Source organism: Hyperolius riggenbachi, chromosome 1, assembly GCF_040937935.1.
Source record: "Hyperolius riggenbachi isolate aHypRig1 chromosome 1, aHypRig1.pri, whole genome shotgun sequence".
Lineage (NCBI taxonomy): Eukaryota > Metazoa > Chordata > Amphibia > Anura > Hyperoliidae > Hyperolius > Hyperolius riggenbachi.
Genome location: NC_090646.1, coordinates 359,504,452 through 359,517,584, shown reverse-complemented (window position 1 = coordinate 359,517,584; position 13,133 = coordinate 359,504,452). Strand labels below are relative to the sequence as shown.

Sequence of the window (13,133 nt, the reverse complement as noted above, 5' to 3'; positions counted from 1 at the left end):
GATAGATAGATAGATAGATAGAACACTTCTCTGTATATGTAGGCTAACAACAGCAGTGCACTAGTTTTAGGCAGCAATCCCCATTACCTAAAGCTATTGCCACAATTCCAGCACAGAATGAGCCTAGGGCCTGTAAACTTAACAAGCTGGCTATGTTCAGTAAAACAGGTCATTATGTAGTACACACATTTTGGGCAGAAGGATTAGCATTCCTTGGTGCAGTGCTATACATCGGAATTCATTCCACCCATTGCCACTATGTAAAATATTACTTGCTAGTTACATGGGGTAAGTCGGAATCTTTTTTCAGCATGATTCACTGCTTTACTTAATTGAAAAAGTATATGTAATCACTGGGAGAAAATAACAATTAACTCCTGCATTCTTTCAGTGATGGTGAGCGATTAAAGGTTAGCGGCGAGATATTCCGTTTTCCTATTTTTCTGCTTTTTCTCACAATGCAGCATCCACACAATGAAGCAGCTTCTTTTCATACAACTAGCCTCTTGCACCATTAACCTCTTCCCTGCTTTGAAGATATGCAGGTTAAAGATAGCAATTCTGGGGGAGGGAGCCAGCTCTGTGTGGGCTTCATGACATCAACTGCTAAGTGATTGCTTTTTTTCCCCCTCCTAGCCTAAAACGGACTGGCGTGCAGCAGAGCTGGCTGGTGTAAAGTCTGACAGGCTTTCTTGTCTATTCCTCAGCACATTGCCTGTATTCCCTCCTCTCTCACATCAATATTTAATCCTCTTCTAAGAGCAATGAGATAATGCAATGTGCAGAGGCTGGGAAGGTGCAGTGAGAGAGAGCTGTGCTGCTGCATGCTGCTACAACTGCTGCTGCTGCTTCTGACTGGACTAGGAGAGCCAGGATACTCGGGCTGAGTCCCAGTGCATGCAGCTCTACAGGCTCTCTCCCTAAAGCATGTCCTCCCTGGACCCCACCACCTCCTTCCTGGAAAGGGCAACTGGGGAGGAGGATACGGGAGGATGAAGGGAGAGAGCCGGCCGGAGCACAGGAGGAGGAGGAAGAGGAGAAGGAGAGGAGGGGGTGCTGAAAAAGGAGAGGCCGGCGCGGAGGATGAAGTGGGGTGTCCGGGGAGCCTGCGCTGCGCTCTCCAGCTGCTTCCTGCTTGCCTGCGCCCTGAGTGCGGCCGCTGTGGGCCTCAAGTGCTTCTCTCTGGGCTCTGAGCTGAAGGGTGAGCCTTTTCGTCTGGGTACAGCCGCTGGCGCCTTCTACTCCGGGTTGCTGCTTTCAGCTGGCCTTTCCCTTCTGGGATCTGCCCTAATCTGCTGTCGCGAGGATGCGGCCGGGGAGAGTAAACCGGGCAGTCAGAACTTCCTCCTCCTTGGAGTACTTGTGTTCTTATTGGGAGTGTTAAGCGCCTTTGCTGGGGCAGTGATAGATGGGGACACTGTCTCACTAGTGGAGAGGAAGTACTCACACTTTTGCCTTCAGCAACCGACACCTGGCGCAGGTAGCAGCTCCACCAAGTGCCAGAAGCTGAAGGATTATCAGCGGGGTTTGGTCATATCTACCATTTTTAACTCTCTGGAATGTCTGCTGGGTCTTATCAACCTGTTGCTGGTCAAAAACTACAAGTCCTCCCAGCAACGGCGCCGGAGAAGGAGGAGATGTGGGGCAAGGCGCTTCCAGAGACAAAACAGGGGTTCCATTTTCTCAAACGAGGAGCACGACTTTTCTCCTGGAGACTTCCCTTTTCAAAGTGTATCCTACATTAACGTTGGGGTATTTCACTTGTTTGATGAAGCGGGAGTAGAAGTGCAATGCGGGGGTCACCCATCTCTGGAGTTACCTGGTTACTCACCCATGGATCCTGATTTAAACCCCTCATACCCTTATTGCTATCCTCTGCCTAATGAGCAGCCCCCTCCATATGATGAAATTTACCCTGCTACTGAGATTTGCAGCAGCTCCACTACGACCACCACATAACATCCCCCAGACTTCTGTACAGAGACTATACTGCTTCATGATCTGCACTGACAATCACTGATGCCTGCAAATAAGACAGGGAGGTATAACACAAGGACTACCAAAATGTATCTAGATGGTTGTGTACAGATAATGTACATGACCAATGTATGGTAAGGGGTGAAAGCCAAACCTTGTTGACTGGTGTGTTTGTATATGTGTGAGTGCGTGTGCTTGCTGGTCCCAAGGGATGCACTGTCTTCACTTGACTCCGATTGAAATAATTTATTTTATATGTGTGGAGTCAGTGGGAAACAGTATAGATCTATCAGTTTTTTTTCCTCCTCTTCACATTTATTTTGTCATACCAGTGTAAATCTCAATTTTGGTATTCGTCACTATTGCCATGGTTACAGTGTCTAGCTACAAAATTATTATGTCAGTATAAATAGGCTTTTTATTTCATGTCTGATGAGATTACTCATCTTTATTGAATCTTAAGATTTTATCAGTAAATGCTTCTGGCAATGTCAATCCTTCCTCCATTTTTATTTTTTTTTTTGCTATAGTTAATGAATCATCAAATAATGTATTTTTTTTGCTCGAGAAAGCAAAGCAACTGCTTCCAAGTGTGATTGATATGCAAAGAATGGACAAACTGCACAAAGCTTATCGTGGCTCAAATACGGGCTACAGCTGCTAATGGTACGCCTGCTCAGAGGGCACAGGCTGAGGGGATACCCATCCAAAGGAGGCTGCATGGGACACAGGTTCTATCTGCACATTCTGCTGATGCCACTGTTTCATGTCTCTGCAGCACAAATAGAGTTAATAAAGGTCTGTGTCTTTGTTGGCTTGGCATCTGATCACATGCTATGTGGGCTGAACTATAGAGACGTGTTGCTGCTCAGAATTAATGCTGGAGCCTAGGCTAGAAAACACTTGTAGGAGTCACAGGTAAAAGAATGGAACTGTTTTCAAAGCACTTCCACATGGATATTAATGAAGCAGTCCTGTCACCATGCCACATCTTCTCACACGTCTCATACGAGGTGGGAACCGTAGCAGCATAGATGAGTAATGTAGGTGATGCATGCTGTAACAAGTGTAGAGCAATGTACATCACAGGATGGGTATCCTTCAGTCTTCAAAGTTCAGTAGAAACCTAAGTTAGGAACATCATGTTCTGATGTCTGTTGAAAGAATGAAGGCACAAAGACACGAGTAAAATGTATTGTATAATGATCCCCTTCCTATAATGTCTTTTTTTATGTGAATGTATGGGGTTAATTCACATAGCTCCATTGGCAATAGCTTTTCATATTAGAAGATCTAATAAAATATTTTGCTCTCCGGTTATAAAAAGTAGACGGGCAAGGAATATGCTTTATTTAGTAAATTGGCTGGCGGGGCTTTTACTCCTTAATTACGGGTGTTTTGAATTGGTTTGGATCTTATAGATTCATAGAAAGGGGACACCAAATCATCTGTTATGTATCCTGGCAAACCGTTACATGAAGTGTTTGACAGGCAATTGGTCACCCAACAGAAATAAATGTAGGTGTTTGTCTTACTGTGCTGCATTAACTCAAGATGAAGGTGAATTTTTCTTTCCTTCTGTCCCAAGACTCTGTGAGGAATCCCTCCATGATTCTGGATGATGATCAGTCTCAGCTATGCCCATGTGACAGAAAAAGAAAGCAATTCCTATTCATTTCTATACATAGCCCATGTAGCTCATAATATGACATACAAATCATGTCTGAGACATGTAGAAAAAGTCTGGCTGCAGACCTGCTAATCTACTCTAGTAACGAGAAAGTACGTATCTGATTGCCTGCTAGAAGAGGAACAGAAGCTTTTCTGCAGTCAGACACTTCAGACGGGGTTCCCATGGGTTTATTTTTCTATTTTATACAAAATGGCTGTGTGTCATATCACCCATTTAACACCCCCTCCTCCCTCCCCAATGGCAGTGTCACACGAGAGTCTTTCATGCCTTCATTTTTTGAACCGCTAATCAGCATTTATATATTACTCACTGGCAAGATAGTCTCTGCATCTTGTCAGTGCGCTCGCTTATGCGAAACAACTTTGACCATGTAACTCATGCAGTATTTATTGGGAAAAGATGATTTTATGTGACAAGGATTTGGGCACAAAATCTCTGGCAGGAAAAGCTCTAGTGTGACTGTAGTCTTTGACATCCATTAAAAATAAGGTAGTAAGAAGCCTTAGACCTGATCTAGTGAATGATCTTGGCATAACCAGGACTTTTGCTTATTCATCACCCATTGCCACTCTTATCTTGATAAGGGGGGTGGGGTGGGAAGGCATCTGAAAGAAAATATTTCTAGCTAATTTATCCTTCGGAGCCTAAGAGTATTTTTAGTAGAAGGTGTCACTCCACAAACATGAAATAATTTTCCGATCTGACCATTTTTGGCCTGACTAAATGATACGTTATCATTTTATACAAGAAATTTGGAGCACTACGTAACCCATGCAAAAATGGATGCAAAATTGTAAATGCAGTGCATTTTTTGTACGCATTTTCCGAGCCTACCCACTTTAGTGAGCGGTGCTTGGTGGAAACACACACAAAAATCCTTCCTGCGGTACTGTTCTTGAGCACACCGTTCTCTTTGCATATGGTGTGAATGATACCAAGTAAATGCACTGGATGCCTTTTAATTGGAAACCTGCATCCATTATGGATTGGGAAAACAAACAAAATGATGTTAAACATTGTGAAAAGCCGTATATTGTTCATGAAGCCGTACATTGTAAGTGTATCAGGGTATTAGAGCTAGTATAAAGGTTTTGTAATTATAAAACAAGCATATATGGGCATAGAGCCATAAATAACATGCTATAGGAAAGGAAGTTAAACAGAGAAAAGATGACATGAAAAGTAATGTTCGGAAGCTAATACCTGAGTAATATCAAAACAGAGTTGTAGAATATGGCATTGCAATTTTCTACTTCTTGAGTAATGGCAATATAATTAAAAGAAATGTGTAATACATTTTTTTTCCACATTTGTTTTATTTATTTAATGTGTTCAATGCTTATTAGAAACATAAAATATTGGAAATCGTTTTTGGGGAAGCTCTACCTGCTATATGGTGAGCAGAAGATAATGTATTGCTTTACTGTAGTTGTACAAAAAGGGGGGAAAAAAACTCCAACAGTAAAAAAGCAACAGTAAAAGTCTCCAGACTTGGTGACTCATAACTACACCCTAAATATTATTACTATCCTTGGATCTACCTTATCTGTACTACATATCAGCAAAACAAGACCTTTCCTCTACTTATTAAGTTTGCCAATCAAACCAACAGGTGGACTTTTTTTGTATTTTTCACATTAGAAAAATATCTGAAGGCTTTGTTCTTATTATATTCCTAGAAAAAAAAAAAAGCATGCAAAATTGCTAGCGCAATTTTGACCACACATTTTTGTACACATTTTCTACACACTCCATTCACTCCAAAATGGTTCCTTTAGCATGTTCCAAATGTACACCATTCACAATGCATATCAAGTGAATTGTTTCACCGATATGCACTGAATGTGCTGCCTTCATTAAAACGTATGCGTTATCACATGTGGAGATGTGTGGAAAAGCATGTATACAAAACAGTGTCGGACTGGGAGCTGGAAAAGCTGAGGAAATCCATTTGCTGGCCAAGCAACAGTAATCAGGTGTTGCTGCTCACAGTGAAGACTTGCTGCAGGTTTCTATTGGGAGTGATAACACAGGGTTACTGTTGCTTGGCCAACAGGTGTATTTCCTCAGTTTTTCCACCTCCCAGTCCAACACTGATACAAAATGTGTTTGGCATTGAAGTGATCAAAGCCTTAAATATCCTATTTTTTAGCATTCAAAAATATCAGGCTGTGTTGGTGGTGCATTGCAGTGCTGCATAATGTGTGCTTTTGTAGTGCGGCTTGCCATACTGCAATGCACCACCTATGTGACATTAACAGTGCGGCAGGTGCGTTGTGGCATAACGGTGTACAGCATCATAACACCCTGCGCAAATGTGGTACTGCATCCACAGTGTGCGGCAAGCACCAATGGGGGAATAAGATACAGACGTGCTAGGACTCCTATGGTCTGTGCACATCAGACCATCCACACAACGAAATCCAAAATCGAGTCAGCACCATCTTGAGTAGAAAAAGATTTAGCTCTTTTATTAATTAGATAGCATGATGTCAAGCAGCAGCGACAGCTCCGCTGTTTCGGGCCCACAGCCCTTTCTCAAGCTAGAAAGCAAGAATCATCACACTGACATAAATCACACGTCTCCTTAAATAGTACAAACATGTGTCCGACCAATCAGAGAGAGGCAGAGGCCGGCGGACCTAATGGGGAACTAATCCCTTAGTATGTAAATTGGGAGTACTCCAGTACCTCCCCCAGAAATCAGCATGCATCAACCCACCTAATCAGCGGGACAAAGATTGTTGCTATGCGGAGAGACGCCCGGGACTCCAGAACTACGCTGCCCCTCCCGCCGACTTCCGCCGCGTCATAGTTCACGCGACTCTAATCACGTGGGTGCTTTCCTCCAATGGCATAGACGCATCGCAACCTAATGCGCACGCTATGCATAGATAAACATCATCTCCGTGGCAACCATAATAAACAAAGTACGGTACCTGTACAGCACGTTGAGCAGCCCAGTCCAGAGACCCCCAGCAACACCCCGCACAGCAACATCCCATATAGTAATCCCTGGACAATTTGAACTCGCCAGTCTCCGCCCGACTCCTCTCCGCCGGCACAAACATTCTGTAGAACAGATAAGAAACATACACAAGATTAAAATTGCATTATTCACTCACCAAAACAACAATACAGTACAGATCTATATGCATCCTGACAGCTCGTACTCTTTATTTAACCCCCCTCTACCAAAAGTCCCCAATCTCCTGATCCACATGGCCTCTTTTTTCAACAACAATTTATGACGATCTCCCCTCTTTACACTGTATGGGGCATTGTCAATAACCTGGACTCTCAATTGAGAGACTGTATGCCTGCAATCTTTAAAGTGACACGCCACTGCGTGATCAGAGCTCTCTCCTCTAATCGCAGATTTATGCGAAGAGATGCGGTCACGGAGTGGTTGTGTGGTCTTACCCACGTACCCTAATCCACACGGACACTTGATCAAATAGACAACGAATGCTGACTCACAATTGAAGTACCCCTTGGTGTAAAATCTCTTGCCACTAGATGGATGTGTAAACACATCTCCTTTTGTCACACAGCCACAAATGTGGTACTGCAAAATAAACTTGTTAACAGTGACAGTGAAGTATACTTTCCAATGACTGTAAGCTTCACTGTATATGACGCAACGCAGCTAACGTTCGGCCCTGCTTTCCCGATTCGTTATGTTCCTGCTGTGGCAGGGAATGCAACGCTACAACCACTGTGAACCTAGCCAAATAGACAAAAGAAAAAGAAAAACATTGGTATATAGTACATCCCTTTTAAAATAAGCATTACGTACAAAGAGTTAGCAAGACCATGAAGTAAACATGTCACAAACAGGCATTTGGAGTCATGTTTTCCTTTCTATGTGGACAGAGTTAAATCCACTAATCTATTATTAGCAATATTTTTCATTACATCTTGAAATGTACAAATTGCTGCATGAGTGCAGTTACTCCTGTTGCCTGACTCTGATGCTTGCTTGTTTATGAAGTGACTAACACAAACCCATCTCTATATGCACTTTTCTCTCTATTCCTTACCTATCAGTTTATTATACAGGAATACTCCTTGAGGAGAATTCATGGAAAACCAAGAAATCAGTTTGGTTGGATGATTGATTTGCAAGTTTCTGGCTAACTGGCTGTGATCATGTGACTAGATTTCACTTCTGCACTTTGTACACATGCATAAAAAACAGGAAGCAGAAATAAAAGATTATCAGATGATTAGAAGTGGTCCATCATAGGCTTACAAATCAATCACTTGACAAAATAGACTGCAGGCTTCTCCACAAATTCTCCTCAAGGAGAATTTTATCAGAAGAAACTGATCCACTCTACTTAATGATGTGTGAGTCTGACAAATCCTCAGAGTGTGTGTGTACGTGTAATTAATTGTGCCTTTATAAACACGTGTAGAGTAATAAAGAGTGAGATGTTTTTTTAGAGCACTAGAGAGATTCTAAAGCACTTCCAGAACAAGTTTAGCTGATATTAATAGTAAAAGGGATAGTTAGACCGGAAAGTGGGGTTTAAAAGGATCTATATTTGTTGGTACTTGTGTGTATCAAACCTGTTTGGAGTCACAACCCAGACGGTGTAGAATATTGTGTAAAAATGCATCACATTTTATAAATGTGCCATTCTAAAAGCAGAATATGTATGGATGCAAAAATCATTTTTTTATTTGTATTTATTGATTGTAGGCCTGCCACACATACGGATCCACAGGGGATAATGTATCATCTGTGGATCTGGCCTAGGTCTGTAAAGCATTCAAATTGAACAGACAATAGCAGTAATTATAACTATCCACAATCATAACAACTACCAGTATATTTTATTTTAATGAAGGCCTTGAATCCTAGTGGGCAAGATTGTTAAACTTCAGAAAGGCTAGGTTCCTTGATTATACTACAACTTGTGGTAATGCCACCAGATGTATGCTTCTTCATAAGTTCAAGAAGTCCAGTAAGAGCAATCTTCTGAACCAGTATTAGTGAAAAGGGAATAATTGTAAAGTATGGCCCACACGCTTCAACTTAGGCCAAAAAATGTATGCACTATTACAAAAAAATGGAATCTGCCCCCAAAAAACAAGGACAATGAAGATCGGTTGTCCTGTACAATGTTCCTGGCCCCTGGAAAAATGTTTTTGAATCTTAGAAATGCTTTATTTCCATTTTGCAATAAGGAGAGTAGCAGAGGTAGAGAAACCTGTGAAACTGCCCTTCCATTTTAACGTGACCTAATCACAGACAGGAACCAACATTTCTGAGCAGCAAGGGACATGTTTTCCACTAGCAACAACAGTCAGTCATCTGTACTAAACCAGTAAGCCCCCAAGAGGAGTGTGGAGGCTGCCGTCTCCATTTCTTTTTAGAAAATTCTAGTTGTCTGGCTGCTTTCAGCCATCAGAGTCAGCGTAAACTGGGAACACTGTCATTTACATACACGTTCTGCATTAAAAATTCAGAATGTTATAAAGCCAAGATCAGCAACCCAGATGAGCAGCATTTTCAAAAAGGATACAGAAACTACTCCTTCTATTCATTCTGTCTCTGGTCCCACACAGCATGTGCTGTGAACAGTACCTGTGTGAAGAAGGAATTCCAGGCAACAGGGAAGAGATGAGGCAGACCGTTCTGCATGACGTTTTTTATTGTGAACATTCCTTACCACCCCTTCTGTGCAGCTACTTTACAAGAACTGCCACAGGAGGTCACCAAACGTTGGTAGACTTTCAGGTATGGCAGTATGGAAGCCCAACCATTTTCAGGCTGCATTGTGCACTGGTCTCTGGGTGGGGAGAGTCGTGGTGGCCATATTTGCTATGTGACCCATGGCAGATAAGCCACCTGGCTGCGGGGGCTTAACAAAGGAGCAGGGGGTGTGAATGTAGGGGGCCCCACAATCAAAGTTTTGTTGGGGGCCCCACGAACTGTAGTTATCCCCCTGCATCAAATTTAGCTTTTGTAAATACACATCAAGTGTACCTTATAATGTAAAAAACACATGAAGTACCCACGTTATTTAGCATTCCCAGACTTATTAAATGACTAATTCCTGGGCTTTAGGACAATTAGCCTTGAACACCTAATAAGGTTCCTCTCCCCCTCAACCCCCCTCCCCCCCCACCACCCCCTCCACACACCTTCTCCCACACACACACAATTTTAAAAACTAAAAACAAACCTTTGCTGTAGTTCTCTCATAGGAAATAATGCGTACAGTACATTGAATATTGCAGGAAAGGGAAATTAGATGGAATGCCCATAGCAGCCAGGTCCATGATGTCATTTTTCTGGTGCAGGAGACAGTGATAGCTCCCATTTTTTCCCTTTCTGAGGACAACGCGTACATTTTTCATGCCTTCAGTTTTTATACATGAGGTGCTGTCTGTACTTTCAAAGTAGAACTGTGCCCTGTGGCACTAACTTTTGCATTCGTTATTTTCAACATTGGCCTTACTTTCTCCCTTAATCTAAATCGCCACTTTGTATGACTGACAGAAGTTGTGCTTGTGATGGGAAAGGGTATAGTTATTACACCATAAGACTAACGCCAGACAAATAAGAACAATTATAATGTGATCCTATTCTGATTGCCGGACAAGAATGTTATTTTTTTTGTGTGTTTCCACTTGGCAAATGTTGCACTTTAAAGATCAGATGAACAGAATAATTGTATACACTTTACCCACCCTCATCAACCCAAAGATATTTATTAGAGAGCATTCTCATTTATGCCCATTCCACCCATATAAAGTTAATCTCAATGATAAACAATACTGTATATTCTAACTGTGATCCAGATAAAAGACATGTACTTGAGGCACTTTATAAATTATTACAAGATTTCTTTTTTTAATTTAAAAAAAAGCAAAGAAAATATTTTTGATGCCAAAAGATGCGGCATAGAATAACGTTTTAGCGATATGGTTTATTTTCAGATTTCTACATTTTTAGGTATATTAGGATGTTGGTTTTATGCGAAGTCAAAGAGCCAGCAGCTGTGCACATTACTTATGCTGAATGTATAGATCCTCGTATTGCATGCTGGCATCCACAGTCTGTGTAAACATTACTACATTAGGAATACAGAGTCCAAAAACTTACAGCCATTATATCCATGTTGCATGCTTTTGTTTCCTGTTACAAACTGACCATGAGTGCCATTTGTTGGTTATTTTATTTGAATGCTGTATCTGTTAAAGCTAATCATGTTTCTGATGATGCATGTCATCTGTGTGAAAGCCGCTCCACACTATGCTAGTGGGCTGCTCAATACAACATGTTCATAAAAAATACATTTTTGCTGAAACCTACAGCCTGTAAATGCTTGAGTTTGCTGTGATTATGATGTGAGTCAGAAGCCCATCTTCTGCTGGTGTGCCACTTTGTATGGGTGTATTGAATATTCTCATAAGAGAAGCGTCCATGATGCATAGTCTGAATTGCACAATATACCCTATAAAATATTTTTCATATATTAAGGGAAAAAAAGAGTATTTTTTTAACTTGCTTAATTTGGTTATACGTTTCATGTCACAGTACTTGGCCTGATGTACCAAGGCTGTGGCTACTTTCATACTTGATGCGGTGCGATCGTCTTGTGGCAGAAAGGCCTGGGGCAGTATGCTCGCACCACACCATGTCCCCTTTCACAGTACCTTGCGACAGACTGTGGCGACATGGTAATGTGCATACAGGGCCGGATTTGTACTCTTTACTGCCCAAGGCCACTGTCACCAGCTGCCCCCCCTTAGTATAGGTAGCGAGATGACCTCTCCCCCCTTCCCTCCCGTATAGGTAGCTAGGTGACTACTCCCCAGTATATGTAGTCTGATGACTCCCCCCCCCCCCTTTGCCTCCAGTATAGGTAGCCAGATGACTCCCTTAATCCCTCCTTTTCCAGCCCCCCTTTCAGTATAGGTAGCCAGCTCACCTTCACACCGCAGCAGCTATCAGTGTCACTTATTTCTCCACTCATCTCCAGTGCAGAAGCTTCCTCTTCCTTTCTGTCTCCAATGCTGCCCAAGTCCATAGCCGCCGGCCACAATGCAAACGTGCAGAGAGCAAGGTGGCCGCTGCACAGGTGGCTAGCAGCAGAGTACCGCGGTCAGGCGCTAGCCGGATCCCCCTGCCTCACAGTATTTGCAAGCTTGCAAATGCTGCGCCAGTGTATCCTGCTTTGTTGCCCTTGCTCCTGTGGTGCCCTAGGCCATGGCCTAGTTGGCCTTGGCCTAAATCCGGCCCTGTGTGCATAGCGCTGCCCCCCGCTCAGTGATGTACTCCCTGCTAGACAGGAAGTACGTCACTGGTTTACCGTCGCTCTGCACATGCGCACTGCCCTGCTACCACTATCGCTCAAGCATGCTTACCATGTCGCCATGCGCCACCATATACTTGCATTGCTGCATAAGCCATAAGGTAGGAACGGATCATGAGGCAACGCACTGCAGAGTTTGCAACCTAGTGTCGATTTAGCTACTTCTGCCGCATCAGGTTGCACCATGGGTAGTGTGAAAGGGGCCTGTGCAAGGCTGGTAAAGAGTGGAAAATATATGTTATCCAGCAAACCTAGTCTCATTCTGCTTAGCACATTACACCAAGGTTCTTTACTTGGACCGGTAAAGAACTGCCTCTAATAGTCTGTCACTGTTCTTGCTTGCAATCCTGGAGGAACTACAGCAGAACTTATTGAGCAGAACCATTGAAGCGACACCTAGTCACATGATTGCTGTGAGATCTATTAGCAGTGCTCATGCAGGAAATTGTATCTGTGTGCTATAGATCTCGCCCCTTGATCAGCAGCAGATGCGGTGTTCCAGCCAATACTACTTACGTATTTTTTCCTTATTTTAATTCCTTTTCCTATTTTCTCAACACTCCCACCTTAGCCTGTGTGTGTGTGCCAAGTTTACTTGATCACTCGTGTTTTCAAGTGTTACCTCAGTCCTGGATAGCGTTCGAAAATCAAGTCATTTCTGTTATTGTCAAGATATAGGGACTACTGGTAAACTTGGGGGGATGGGGAGAGAAGGGGAACTCCATATATACTTTCAGTTAAGTAAACCACTTCTGTGTCTTTCTCTATCTGATTTATTAGGATAAGTCAACATAAAATGTTTATCTACTTAAAGGCGTCTCTGTGATCTCGCCGCCGGGAGACTTGGGCGCCGGATACAGCCAGTATGGCTTATCCTGCTGCTGCACAAGTTCCCGGCGGCGTTAAATACTATTCCCCCTCTAGGTCCACGTGGATGGTGGGGAATGATGTAATTCAGCTTCCAGCTATTGTTGGAGGCCAAATTACAGTATTTTAAAAGTAACTTCAGCTCCATCTTCTAATGGCGCCAAAGTTACTCACTGTGTGCTGCTATAGCATAATTCCTATTACGGTCTATGGTGGCGTCGGCTGCGCCCAAATCTCCTGCGCTGTTATTACAGCTCTCGACT

General features: G+C 42.8%; 1 protein-coding gene across 1 annotated transcript; it reads left to right on the top strand.

The window, feature by feature from the left end:
• The first annotated feature begins 691 nt into the window (after positions 1-691).
• Positions 692-5,607, top strand: TMEM271 (transmembrane protein 271). Its single transcript, XM_068234210.1, has one exon. It carries the CDS (start codon positions 1,084-1,086, stop codon positions 1,957-1,959), a length of 876 nt encoding a protein of 291 aa, XP_068090311.1. The 5' UTR covers positions 692-1,083; the 3' UTR covers positions 1,960-5,607.
• The last annotated feature ends 7,526 nt before the right edge of the window (positions 5,608-13,133 follow it).